This window comes from Lactuca virosa, chromosome 7 (genome assembly GCF_052849685.1).
Source record: "Lactuca virosa cultivar CGN04683 chromosome 7, Lactuca_virosa_CGN04683_v6, whole genome shotgun sequence".
Taxonomy (NCBI): domain Eukaryota; kingdom Viridiplantae; phylum Streptophyta; class Magnoliopsida; order Asterales; family Asteraceae; genus Lactuca; species Lactuca virosa.
In genome coordinates this window covers 32192478-32206522 of record NC_136432.1, presented here as the reverse complement: position 1 = coordinate 32206522, position 14045 = coordinate 32192478, and the positions used below count along the sequence as shown (strand labels likewise).

The 14045-nt window shown below is 36.0% G+C and overlaps 1 protein-coding gene across 1 annotated transcript; it reads right to left on the bottom strand.

The window, feature by feature from the left end:
• Positions 1–1650: 1650 nt before the first annotated feature.
• On the bottom strand, positions 1651–4461 carry LOC145126234 (tryptophan synthase beta chain 1-like). Its single transcript, XM_079061634.1, has 5 exons — positions 4166–4461; positions 3512–3868; positions 2968–3404; positions 2775–2869; positions 1651–2167 (listed from the first exon to the last, which is right to left on the bottom strand). Exons 1-5 carry the CDS (start codon positions 4430–4432, stop codon positions 2004–2006), a joined length of 1320 nt encoding a protein of 439 aa, XP_078917760.1. The 5' UTR covers positions 4433–4461; the 3' UTR covers positions 1651–2003.
• Between the last annotated feature and the right edge of the window lie 9584 nt (positions 4462–14045).

The following is a 14045-nucleotide window of genomic DNA, read 5'->3' as shown; positions in this document are numbered from 1 at the left end:
GCGAAAGCGTGATCGTACAGCTCCTCGTGTTTTGTTTATGTTTCTGGGAAAACTCTGATATATACATTTTGAAAACAAGTTTTGTAATAACTAATGGTTTGTGGATTGTTTAAAAAGTTTTAAATTGGCTTGAAATTTTTGGGTGTGACATATTCAACTTACCACCGGGATCTATTCACACATGGGAAGAGTTACTGAAAGTCTTCAATATCAAGTTTTATCCCACTTCCCGAATATCAAGTCAAAGAAATGACATTTTGGGGATTCGTCAAGGGGAGAATGGACGATTACAGTTTATTGTGAAAGAAATTTGTCTTGGATGCACCATGTGTCGTCCTCTCTTATAGCCAGTTGTCAGGAGAAAAAAATAAAAAATTAAAGAAAACATTATAACATTAAAAAAAAAAGGGCTAAACACGAGATTCATTATATTACATTTCTTCAAAAAATGCTAGAATATGATCTTATCATCGAGTCTATATTTTCTTAGGAACCAATCATTTTTGCCTACATTCATGGAAGCCCAATCAGTGTGTGTTTCTTGAAGAAAAAAGATTTTCACAATCTCGCACAACATCAACACCACATTATATGGATCACTCTTCCTCCCCAAAGATCCTTCATACCGGCTTTAATGACTTTTCTTCGTAGAAAGCAACGACGCAAAGACCAGTGCTTATCGGCGATAATCGCCGAACAACGGCGAACACTAGCTGTGACCCGCTACACAGCATTATCACTAGGTTAATATCACGTCGTTTAGACAACAACATCAACGACAATTGGCTGCCCAGTAGCCCACTTTCTAGTCTAACACTCAATACCTCTCACCTGTATGTCACACATACACAGGTCTGTTTTCGACCCCTTATTATATCACATCCTCGTTAGGGGACTTCAGTGTCATACATTTACCAGACTTAACATTTTCTTTGTAGTCCAACAGATCTACATGTAAATGTACTACCGCGGGGAGCCACATTTTCATGACCTCAAATGCATTTAATGTTATTTCTTAGACACACTAGATCATGGTTTTCGGTTACATGTCTCTCATACATGTACATATCTCTTTGACATATGCATCCACATTGATCGTGATGACGACTAGGATAGAGGACCGACCACCAAATGATCTATTTATGGCTATTGTGTATTTATAGGGGAAAACTTCACCTCATGGTCGTCAAAACATCAAGGCGTTATCTCTAGATCTAGTGCGGGGGCGAAATAACGCATAGTGGAAAACCTGGTTGAAGAAATATGTTATATACGCAATCTTTTGCAAGAAGTACAAAATCCATGATTGTGTATTGTGATAACATCTTATTGCATTCAACATTGTGTATATGACATCTAATGTCATTCAACATCAGTGCACCATACACATTAAAATTGATATTCACTTTACTCGGGACAAAGTTTTCTTTGACTTCATTCGCTTGATTCACATAAAATGAGTTCACAATATGCAAATATCTTCACGAAGAAATTACCTTATTTTCATATTTTTGATCTAGTGTGAATGTCCAAAATCCTCCTCCCTGTCACATTGCGGGGGTATATTAGTATATCTATCTCATATTCTATAATTTGCCGCTTTGTATCAGTGGCTCATGGGCCATGTTTATTGTATTTATATATAGAATATTTGGAAAGGAAATCAATAAAAAATTCAATAATTATCAATTAACACGCATACAATCTTTGTATTTTTACCACACAACTGTAATCTGGATTGCATGGAAAAAACATCTACAACATATAGGTCTGCCTATATCCATCCTTTTTTCCATCCCATTCCCTTCCTAGGAATTGCAGTTACGCATTGTTTGACATGTAAAATTATTTCTATCTTCTTGCACGAACTCCGACAATTTATTCTTGTTATATGGTGTACTTTATATGCATCTGTACATATATGAAAGTATGCAGCTACCATCCTACGGTACCATCTTGTTAACTAAACCACATCTAATGAATTTTTAGACAACTACAATATTTCATTTTGAGGACTGGAAGACGTCGTTGTACCCGGTGCCGCTGCAATTAACCACAACCTTCGCGCCATGAGACAGTGTAGGACAAAGCTTTTCGAGATAGGCGAAAGCATGAGAGGTCTCTAATGCAGGTATTATCCCTTCAAGATGGCATAATCTTTTGTATCCTGAAATAATTTTGTCCAAAAATTAGGTGCAAGTCATGATGGTGATGTGGTGCATGTAACTTAGGTGAAGGTGGATCTTAGGACCCACCTATTTTCTTTTTAAAATATAGTGTATGTTATACATAATAAAAAAAATAAGAACTAGTTTTTATAAATTTTCTAGGACCTACTTAATATATTTTATTTTGAAAAAAAAATTGTATCAATTTATATGAGTCTATATTTTTATTTTGATTTATTTAAATTAGCCCAATACATAAGTCCATTTAAATGTAATTGCCTAATCCAATAAAACTATAAAAAAAAAAATTTAAAAGAAACGGAAAAACCTTGAAGGTGATAACTCTTGAAATAAAGTTTAAATATTTGAATCATATAACCCGACATATAATCTTTTACTCTTTGTGTTTTTTTTTATTATTACATAAGGAATTACATGGTTTTTTGTTCTAGATTCTTGGTCTACAAAACTTTATAAAATTTACATATACTTCTTCCATCAAGAAAAGTACAATGATTAACTTCACATATATATAATTCAATATGACCAACTCAATCGCTTTCCTACACTTCTATATATATTAGTTTAAGTTATTTGCTTACTTACCATCAAGAGCTTCTTGATCAGTAACTGTGTAACACTCCAGTCTTCCAGAATCTTTTAGAAAACTTAGTTCCGGGCTTACTCCTGGAAACTCCAATCTGCAAAATTTACCAAATTACTCCTTAAGAATCTAAATCTTGAACAAAAAAATATTGCTCAAAGTATTAAAGCACTCTATATATTCAATAATACATACCCACTAGCCACTGACTCCGTTCTAATGATTTGGCCATCTCCATCTTGTAGCAAATAACACATGGCTCCATGATAAACACCAACTTCACCTCTTACAAGACTTGCAGAATGTAAATCTCTGGTGTTACTTCCTACTCCACCTCCCTCAATTCCAATCATCCGTACACTTTCATCCCCTATGAATTCATGAAACAAACCTAAAGCGTTGCAACCAGTCCCTATACAAGCAACCAACACATCTGGCACCCCACCCCATTTCTCAATTGCTTGCTTCCTTGTTTCTTTTCCAATCACCGAATAGAATTCACGGACCATTGTAGGGATAGGGTGTGGGCCCACCGCTGTTCCTGCTAAGTAATATACAGTTTCTAGGTTTTCTATCCATGACCTAGTTGATTCTGAGACTGCTGCCTGAAAATTCCCATCAACAGCCTTAACCTATAATTACACAATTGTTTGAAACTTAGTTTCTTTAATTTGATACTATAAAGAATTACTTTGGGGGAATTGGTGCTTAATTGGACTAGAGAAGCGGAAAGCAGTACCTGAGCTCCAAGCAGCTTCATGCGTTGCACACTTGAGGGATTTCGCTGAATATCTCTGGTTCCAATGAAAATAGTACAATCTAAGGAGTACTTAGCACACACAGCAGCTGCTGCAACACCATGGTTGCCAGCACTCGTAGCTGTTATAACGCTCTTTTGGCCCATTCGTTTGGCCAAAAGTGCTTGTGCAATGACGTTGCTCATCTTGTATGATCCTCCATGGCCGAGATCCTCTCTTTTAAGATATATTTCAGGCCCTTCTCCATTGATGTTCTTGTAACGATCTGTGAGATTATGGGCATGGTACAAAGGAGTTTCACGTCCAACGTAATCCCTTAGTGCAGCTGCTAGCTCCGCCTATGTTGATCATATTTAAAAATCAAATCAATTTCTTTTTGTGTTGACAAAGATTAACAAATCTTATGAATATAAGAATCATTGGCTAATTATTCAGAAAAAAATCCACTCTGGTCCAACACTTTAAACGAAATGATCTAAAACACAAGATTTAATTTAAAGATCTATGTCAGCATATTACCAATCTTAACCGAATTCATACCCATAATACTTTCCAACTAATTGTCATACACGTGGCCGAGCCTTCAAATTTAATCGTGGCTAAAGATTGCTTGAAAAAAATATTTGGTGACTAACCTTAAATTCATGATCCTCCAAAATGGAGTTGAATTCAGCTTCAAGTTTTTCTAAGGGGGCGATCAGGATTTCGGGTACAAACTTCCCACCAAAGATTCCAAACTTTCCTGGAGTGGGAGTTTTCTCTTGCACCACATGACTATTCGGTTTCTTTGTAAAAGATGTACTTCTGAAATTTAGGTTTGTGTTCAAAATCACTGGCTCGAGGCCTGCAGGTATCACTTTTCTCACACAAGGGAGAGATACCATTCGGATATTGCATGCCATTTTAATTAAGATTTGAAGCTACCTATAGTAACTAGTGGCTAACGTTAAATGCATATATAATGCAAGTCTGGAGTAGATTTTAATTGACACGTTTAAAAGATGATTATGTACGTACTTTGAGCTTAGTCAGCTTACAAACAACATGAATACATGATGGCTTCTTTTCAGGAAGGAACGACCCCACGGTGTGAACTTTATTATATCATGATAAAAGACTCATTTATGACCACGTCGTGCATAAATTAATGTTCGGGTATGGTTCTTGTGGTGCATAAATCTTCAATAATTCATCCTTCTATTAACTAGTCTAAAATATATTGGCAAATCCGGGCCGGATTGACCAAACAATCCGCGGCAAAAAAAAGGAATTTTCAGATAAGCAAAATATAAAATCAATTTAATAAAATTCATATTAAAAATAAGAAGAGTGAGTTCAATTATTATAAACATAGTGTCGCTGAGATTTTAAGGAAGAACTTTGTTTCTATTGAATATAATTCTCAAAAATTTATTATTGTTGTCTATCAAGTTTGATATAGAAACGGTTGAAAACATTTATAAAGTATATAAACACTCTTAGAAATCAAAGTTAAGATCGTTCTAATGTTTGATTTCTATGCATTTAGTACATTTGACAATAAAATATAAGAAAATTAGGATGTACTTTTTATTATTTTACCGATTTAGTTATTTAACAATTTTTTTGGCCTAATATAAACTTTTTATTTACATGGTTACCCGATTTTGCGGTGGGAGAAAAAAAAACATAATTTGATCCTTTTGTAATCCATCCCGGTTTTTTACTAATGACTTTTTTAATTCGTACATCCATAATTGTTTTGATAAATATGTTGTGGTTTTTCACCTATGTTTTAATAACAAGGTAAGTGCATGACAGAGTATCTCCATTGTATATATCAAATGTTACCCCAAATTTGGTGTAAAAAATATTTTTTTTTATATATGTTTACACCAAATTTGGGTTTACTTTAATGTACGCATCTAATTTGGGTTACGCTAATGTATGCATCAATTTTCAACATGGGTTTGCTCCAAGGTAATAAGTAAAAGTTAAAATGTTATTTGACCTAATTGTTATGCATTCTAGAGAAGCTAACTAGCATATGAACAACTATCACAAATAAACGAGAACTAAATACATATAAAGATAGAGTATGTAATATGGTTTTGTCAATGTAACATACGTTTACAAAAGGGAGTATTCTTATCCACGAGCTTGAAAACGATATTACAATAAAACCCTATTTATCAGTTGTATTATTTAGGCAAAGTACAATACACTACTCGAACAGACGTTGTTACAGTATCTTATATAGTATGACACGGTCTTATAAGTGGTTACATATGTTGAAGTCTCCCCTTTCTCATGAGGGCTCTTTTAGACAGTTAATATGAGGTTCCACATATATTTACATGGTATCAGAGTCGGCATCACACACCCTCGTGGCTCAACACATCCATGTCAGTCCTCATTGAACCTCAGACTCTGAGCAGGAGTAATAGTGTATCTCATATCAGTGTAACACGGTCTTATAAATGGCTATATACATTGAAGTATCCCCTCTTTCCACAATGGCTCTTTTGGAGAGTTAATATGAGGCTCCACATGTATTTATAGGTGAGTCAAGCCCAACTACACATATGAATGCATGTCCAATGACTTCGGGCCTAACATCCCTCGACCTACTCCAACACTTATCCCCTTGTCCCTTGGCTTCTTCACTTTGCTCGAATTATCCATTTGGGTTGTCAATTCTCAAATTACATTTAACAAGATGAAAAGACAGTCTCTTAATATGGCAAAAGATGATATGATGTCACATTATTTCACTAACCTATACCTTTTAAGCATGGTTATATATATATATATATATATATATATATATATATATATATATATATATATATATACACACACACTCATTATTTCACTAACCTGACCTAATTCCCCCTGACCTAATTGTCCCCCTATAAAGTGAACAGTATCTCCTCCATGGAGGGGGATCTTCCCCTTGGTTCAGCCGCCGCCCTATACTCCGGCCAGGTGGCTCAGCCGCCACCCGCCGCCGTGAGCCACCATACACTACCACCAGCACCAAGATGGTTCTCTCTAGCTAAAGAGAGCCATCTCAGATCTTCCAGATGATCTAACTTGACCGTCGGAGCCCACTCCCGGGGCACAGTCCCTGGGGCGGCTCTAACGACCTTGTTTGTTGTGACCTCGCAGATCTCTCCGCACTAGCTGCCATAAAGAGAAGAGAAGAGAGTGAAGAGGTGGTTCGGATCTATGTCGCATCAATATATATATATATATATATATATATATATATATATATATATATATATATATATATATATATATATATATATATATATATATATATATGCTTAGGTTATTATATTCTAACTAATTATTGTGTTATTGTATGAATGATTGTGGTCCAATCATTTTACTTATTTTAAGAAAGTGATTATTACATATTATTGAATTAAATATAATTGAAAAATACCATCTAATTTAACTAGAAGGGTATTTTAATCAGTTAATATAGATTTAATAAAAGAAATTTGCATATTTTAAGGAAAATTGCATATTTTAAGGGAAAATAGATTCTATTAATTTTAAAAATCTGATTGTATGGATGATAATTCTCCTAATTCGAAAATTCTGACGAAATATGTTTATCAATATATAGAAAAATAACAAAAATTATTGAACCATACAAGAATACACATTCTGACATAATATATATTTTGATTTAATGAACTGTTGAAGAATAACAAAATTTTGAACACATGTTAAAAAAAATTTCATTACATTCTTAGAAAAGAAAAAAATTTATATACTATTCTATGAGAATGTTACACTTATTAATAACAAAGAAATACCAATATATAAATCATTCTACCAGAATATACTATTACATATATTTCTTTTTATTATATTGTATATTATTCTGCTAGAATAATCGTCTTCATCCCATAGAATGTTCATCTTCAAGATTCTATTCTGACATAATCGGAATTCAAGATTCCATTCCAGTAGAATGTTGTAAGTCTCATATGTACCCTTCCCAGCCAAGAAAACAAGAACATTCTTGTTCTTGATTTCATGTATACCTGCAAATGAGAAATACAACCACTCATTGTTATTGCTTAATCTTCTTTCAATGGCAATTTCAATCAATAAACACCACATCGAATTCTGTCAAGCAAAACAAACAATTTCCTGTAAAACATTAACCCCAAAAATCCATTCCATTTATCCATTTCTATCAAGAACAATCAAACCCAAAACTCATCAACACTCCATTGAATTTTTGTCAAAACAAAGGAAAGAAAAACAAAATCAAAGGAATATCCATGGCTACATTTGGTCTACTGCTACTCAGGTGACAAATCCCTCTAAGTGTTTAGTCTTTCTATCAGAAAGATCACTTCTTTGCCTCTGGATAATCAGAAATTAATACGACTTATAATCAGCAATTCAGAAAATAATTTGTAAAAATCATCGCTCATTAAAAACAGAAAAAAAAATCAACTCAGTTAGAAACAACCTCAATACTATGCTGAGAAATCTTTGCCTCTGGATAATCAAAAATTAAGAAAACAAGAGAAGTTGTAATCAGAAAACGCATACAACTGGGTTTATAATTCTCTTGATAATGATTGAAGTTCGAGAATCAAATCAAAATCAGTGAGAGAGAGCGACAGTCGACAGAAGTGGAGATTTCAGAAGGAGAATAGAGAAATTAGGAAATCATTGAATCGATAATCAAGACTAATTAATCGTTTCAGAATGAAAAGAAGAAAGAAAAAAAAGAATCGAGAAGTTTTACCTGCTGTAGCCGATCCCACAACCAAATCCTTCTTCTTGCTTGACCTTTCCTGCCTCGTCTTCCTCCTTGGATCGACACCATAGCTTCTGCTCTTTTCTCCATATCACAATCTCCTCTTTCTTTCTCCGCTTAAGCAAATACATGCCACAAAAGGATTTAGGGCTAGGTTGGTCTGTTAAGGTCGACATTGCTGAATTGATTGGATTTTTTAGGGAGGATTGAGTTGAAAAGTATAGAGTAACCACGATGGTCCTAGGTCAGAGAAACAAAATCGAGAAGAAGGAAGATAGAAGGAAGGTGTTTGGGGCGGACGATGGTGGCGACGGCTTTGTATCATCGGCTAGGGCTTGTAATCGGTGGAGATTGAGCGACTCTAAATATAAACCTAGAGAAATTAGGTTAAAAGTCAATACCATGATTATAAGGATTATTATTGGAAGTTACTAATCAAATTACTAAATTAACCTTATTTATTTATTGTGATATCCCCTAATTTCTCGGCCAGAAAAGACCGATTTAATTTATGCTTTTTAAAATAAAATCAGAGAATCTTTTTAAAAGATGTTGCGGAATTGGTCCCCAAAACAACATATGATAAAAGTTTATCAAAACCTTTCTTTAAGAAATATATAATTTCCTTTTTATATTAAAACCTCGGGATGTCATGTTCTGATACAGATCAAAAGCATAAACAAGATATTATAAGCCTTACAACAGTTATTTATAACTACTGGCCTATAATCCATAAATCACTCATCATCATCATCCGACTATGCTCGGGGTCCACTACCTGTAATTATAAAAAGTTGAGTGGGTCAGGCTTGGAAGCCTGGTGAGCATATAGGGTTTTCAACCCACAATAAATAAATTTATTGTACTTAAACATCAAACAATCAACCAAATTACCCCAACCCCATTATCTTATTTATTTCTTAAGGGTTTACCCTAAGATTCAACTATCACTCCTTCCTAAGGATTCATCCTAAGGAATAGGCACAAGGTCACACCATCACCAGGGTTTATACAACAGGCACTAAGTCCATAGCTGCCAAGGTTTATTCAACATATGCTAAGTTCATAACTCTCATTTATCGACAGTATTATTTACATGTATTCCCCCCCTGCAATACATGTCAATGGGTTTTTAGAGTACATCAAATGAACATATAGTTCATTACACCTACAGGTTGCGGGCCTGCTAGTGTTCCACAGACTGTCTAGAATAGTCCATGGTTGTCATCCATACTCTGCTGAATGACGGGGGTCAACATTTTGGGTAAGTGATTCTCTCAAATTTCACCACTCACCCTCAACTAATGATCAATATTACTGATCATCTCCTTTATCCAACTCACCTTTCATCACACCCACTATTTCATCTACCCATGTTTTACCCAACATTTTTCATAGATAAAAATACATATACAGTTTAAATTATTTAAAAACCTGTATAAATCATTCCTTCAACACCCATCTCAAATAAACAAACAATATATATTCACATAACACGTATTTTATGTAAAATACTTCATATCTATGTGTAAGGTGAAAATAACTACACACGCACATGATTTGATGATAATCGGGCAGCAATTCGTTTCCTAAAACGTTCGTTTCTAATAAAACCGGGAGTTTTATTGAGAAACCGGGCTCTGCAAAAGTCGGGCTTCGAAACCGAAAAGATAAATTTTCCGGGCTTCACGGACACTTCGTGGCGTATTCCGGGGATTATAATTGATACCGAGGCTTCGGGGGATGATAATATGAAAGAAATATGAGTTTAGGGGCTAAAATTGACAATTTTCAAAAGTACCCCCGGGAGGTCTCGCACCCTTGTATTTATAGGGCCGAGCCTCCTGATCCAATGGCTGAGAAGTGGTCATGCTCCGCGGATCCGACGGCTCGCAAAGGAGGCTCGCACGAGGGCTGCACGTGGGTCGCACCTGCGAAGGCTCGCTAGCAGTCTCCTATTGGACCGAGGTCTACTGGTCTGAAGCCTAGGCACCGTGGCAGTCAGCGAGGGTTCGGTCTCGTGCTAAGAGGGTACGTGTCGCATGGCTACTGGACCGCTTCGGATAAGGCCATGTACTCGGATGACTCAGCAGCTTCGCCACGTGGCTTCGCATGAGTCACAGATTTCGGACACGTGGCACATGCGAGGCGAGGGTGACATGGCAACTCGTGACTATGCGAATTTTCTCGGTTTTTGTGCAAAAACTTCTAAAATCCATAACTTTCGCATACGAGCTCTGTTTTTGACGTTCTTTATATGCACGCGTAGGTAAAATTACGCTCTACAACTTCCGTTTAGACTTCGTCGGCTAATTTTGACTTTAATTTTTATATTATTATTTTTAACAGACCGGGACAGGAAATCCGTTAAAAATTCATAACTTCTTCATCCGACGTCCGTTTTCGTCAGACTTTTTACCGTTGTGCTACTATTTACGAGACCTGCGATTCTCGTTTAGGTTGTGTCGGCTAAAAATCATTCGATCTAAATTTCGAGTTTTTAGCTGTCTGCTGCTAAGCTGAAACTTCGAAAAATCATAACTTCCTCATACGAAGTCAGATTCGGGCGTTCTTTTTATCGAACTTCTCGGTTTAACCAACACTACAAGTTTCGTTTAGATTACTAAGGCTAAAAAGTAGTTTATCGAAAACTCACTTTTTACGACATTCAGCACCGAGCCGGTTTTGTCGTGAAACTTCGACAGGTCATAACTTTTTCGTTATAACTCGGATTTCGGCATTCTTTATATATCTGTAATCCTTGTCACGGCCGCTACAACTTTCTTAATAGATATCGGCTTTATCTAAAATTTAATTTTGACGCTTATTTTTATTCTTAATTAATTAACTCCTAGTAATTAAGCATAAAACACATAAAACACATAGAATTCACATAATTCCTTTTTCATTTCTTCAAAATGAGTTACAAAGGTTAACCTAGACTATCACCTTAATATTAATGCCTAGGCTAGAAACACGAGTGTTACATTTATTTAATTATTTAATTTTTTATTTAATTTTGATTGGCCCACATTTATGCTTACAATAACACAATAATTAATTTAAACACATGAACTTAGTTATATATATATATATATATATATATATATATATATATATATATATATATATATATATATATATATATATATATATATATATATATATATATATAGTCACGTGTCTTAAAATTGATGACTATGTATGGTGGTTGTGGAAAGAGAATTAAATGCATGAAATTAATCCATACATCTATTTTAAGGTTAAATACGTTGTTCAATTAAAAAAAAAAAGCGGGTTATAAAGTCCATGGAGATAGAAGGTGAATGGACGGAAGCAAGACGAAGAAAATGGAAGAAGAAGTTATCGACGAACGGCGATCGACTATCATGGAATCACGGTGGCGTTACAACGATGTTTGTGTCGAACCTTCCACCGGAGGTCAACAAGAAGTCTCTAGCGAAGATGTTTGCTAAGTTTGGTGCGGTGGTGGACGTCTATATCGCTACAAAGAAGGACGCAAAGAAGAAGTGTTTCGCTTTCGTAAGATTCAAAAAGGTTGGAGATGAACAGAGGCTTGAGAATGCTCTTCAAGGAGTTAAATATGGTGGTAGAATCCTGGAAGTAAACATTGCGATGTTTGAAAGAAAACCTGCTGGTGGACAATCCGAACGCGGGATTGTTAGAAACCAATTTCATAATCATATTCCTCCAGGGGCAAGATCTAACGGGAGAATGAATCAATCCTATGCGGCAGTTGTAGCAGGTGATCATCACTACACTCGAATCCCACCACCTCCTCCACAATTGAAAACTACTCCCGTTAGACTTTCTGATGACTCCCCACTTAGAGCTTGGATCAAAGGTAACTATACTTTAATTGGAGTATTGCATAGTTTTGATCATCTGGAGAAAGCACCTTATGCAATTAAAAACTGTGATGGATCTGGATGTGAAATAAAGTACCTTGGTGAGTTACGAATTGCAATAAAACTCATGGATTTGACAAGTAGAAATCCTCTCATGAACGGGTGGGTGGAATGGTTTCTGAGAATTGATAGTGGTGATATTGCAGAATTTCAATTTGAGAGAATTGCTTGGATAAAAATCGTTGGCCTATCACCGGAACTATGGTCGGAGGAAAATGTCACAGCCATCGATGCGACATATGGTTAGGTGTTGGTTCCGTTAGTCGTGGATCATACATTGACTAATCTATCATTTGGAAAAGTCGGCATCCTAACATCATCACTGACTAACATTTGCTGCGAATCATTGGTGGAGGTAATGGTAAAGTCATGAAAATCGGAATTTCAGAAGTGGATATTGATTGGGTACCATTCAAATCTCATAGAGATCAACTGGACGAGAACTCAATATCAGAGGATGACGGGACTGATGATGAAGATGTCGACGACGATGACGGTATATCTGAGATCATTATCGCTGAGAATAATAACGAATTGGAGGAAGGAGAGATTGGTACGATGGACGCTGATAGGGTTGGAGAATCAAATCGGGATAATCGGTCTAACATGGCCGACAACGATAGATCACCGGCATGGGCTACGTTTCTGGCAGACAATCCAATCGACAGAGACGACCGGAGAAGCGAAAGATACAGACATGGGGAACATCCAAAGTCGGATGAAGAAATTAATGCGCAATTGGAAGTCGAAACCCTTGGAAGTAAAGATAATATCAACGATACGTCTCACGTCGATCTAGAAAAAAACTCATACGTGGCTGATAAAATAAATGAAAGTATAGGACCGGGTGGATCGTCTAATGGTCCACTTAATAAAATGGTTTTGTCCGGCTGCTTTGGGCCTTTTCCAAATACAATGGATTGTAATGATATGTTATCGTGTGAGCTTGATGTTAACTTCGATAGTACTCAAGATAAAAGACGGAGAATTGAGAGAAACGAAACAGGCACTCCTATGGATTCTTCAGATTTTACTCCGTCTCATCCTTCACTCGATTTAAATAGAATTCCGATTCCTACTCTAATTTCTCTTCCCGAAATAGAAGTTTATTATCCATCCTCTTCGGCGGAAATTAGGAACACTGTGGTGGTGGTAAATATTTTGGGCTTCAAGATAGATGTGGATAACCCGGTCCTTAAGGAAGCCCTCGACGAGGATGGTGAGAATCAAATCATGCAATAAATATTATGACTCTAAACATTAGAGGTTTCGGAGAGAAACACAAGGCAGACTGGGTTCGCAGGCTTAGGAATGAACATAAACTATGTATGATTGGCATTCAAGAGTCCAAATTGGGTGAATCATCGCCTCCTCTCAATATTACTGAATGTTGGGATAACACTGACTATGGGTTCGAGCAGGTCTTCACTACGGGGAGATCGGGAGGCTTGGTGTCTATATGGGATAAGAAAATATTCTCGCTTGTGGACACTATCAAATCAAGGTACTACATTACGACTTTGGGTAATTTTGTAGGCATTAATGGGTAATTTTGTAGGCATTACGACTTTGGGTAATTTTGTAGGCATTAATGGTCTCACGGGCATTGTAAACATTTATGGCCCCGAATCAGTAAATGAGAAATCAAAAGTATGGGATGAGTTGCTAGCTTTGAAATCCTCCATTTCTGCTACGTGGATTCTTATGGGGGATTTTAATGTGGTCAGAAGGCCGGAAGAAAGGATAAACTCAACTTTTTGTCCTATCAGTGCAAATGCTTTTAATCAATTCATAAACAGGGGAGAACTCACT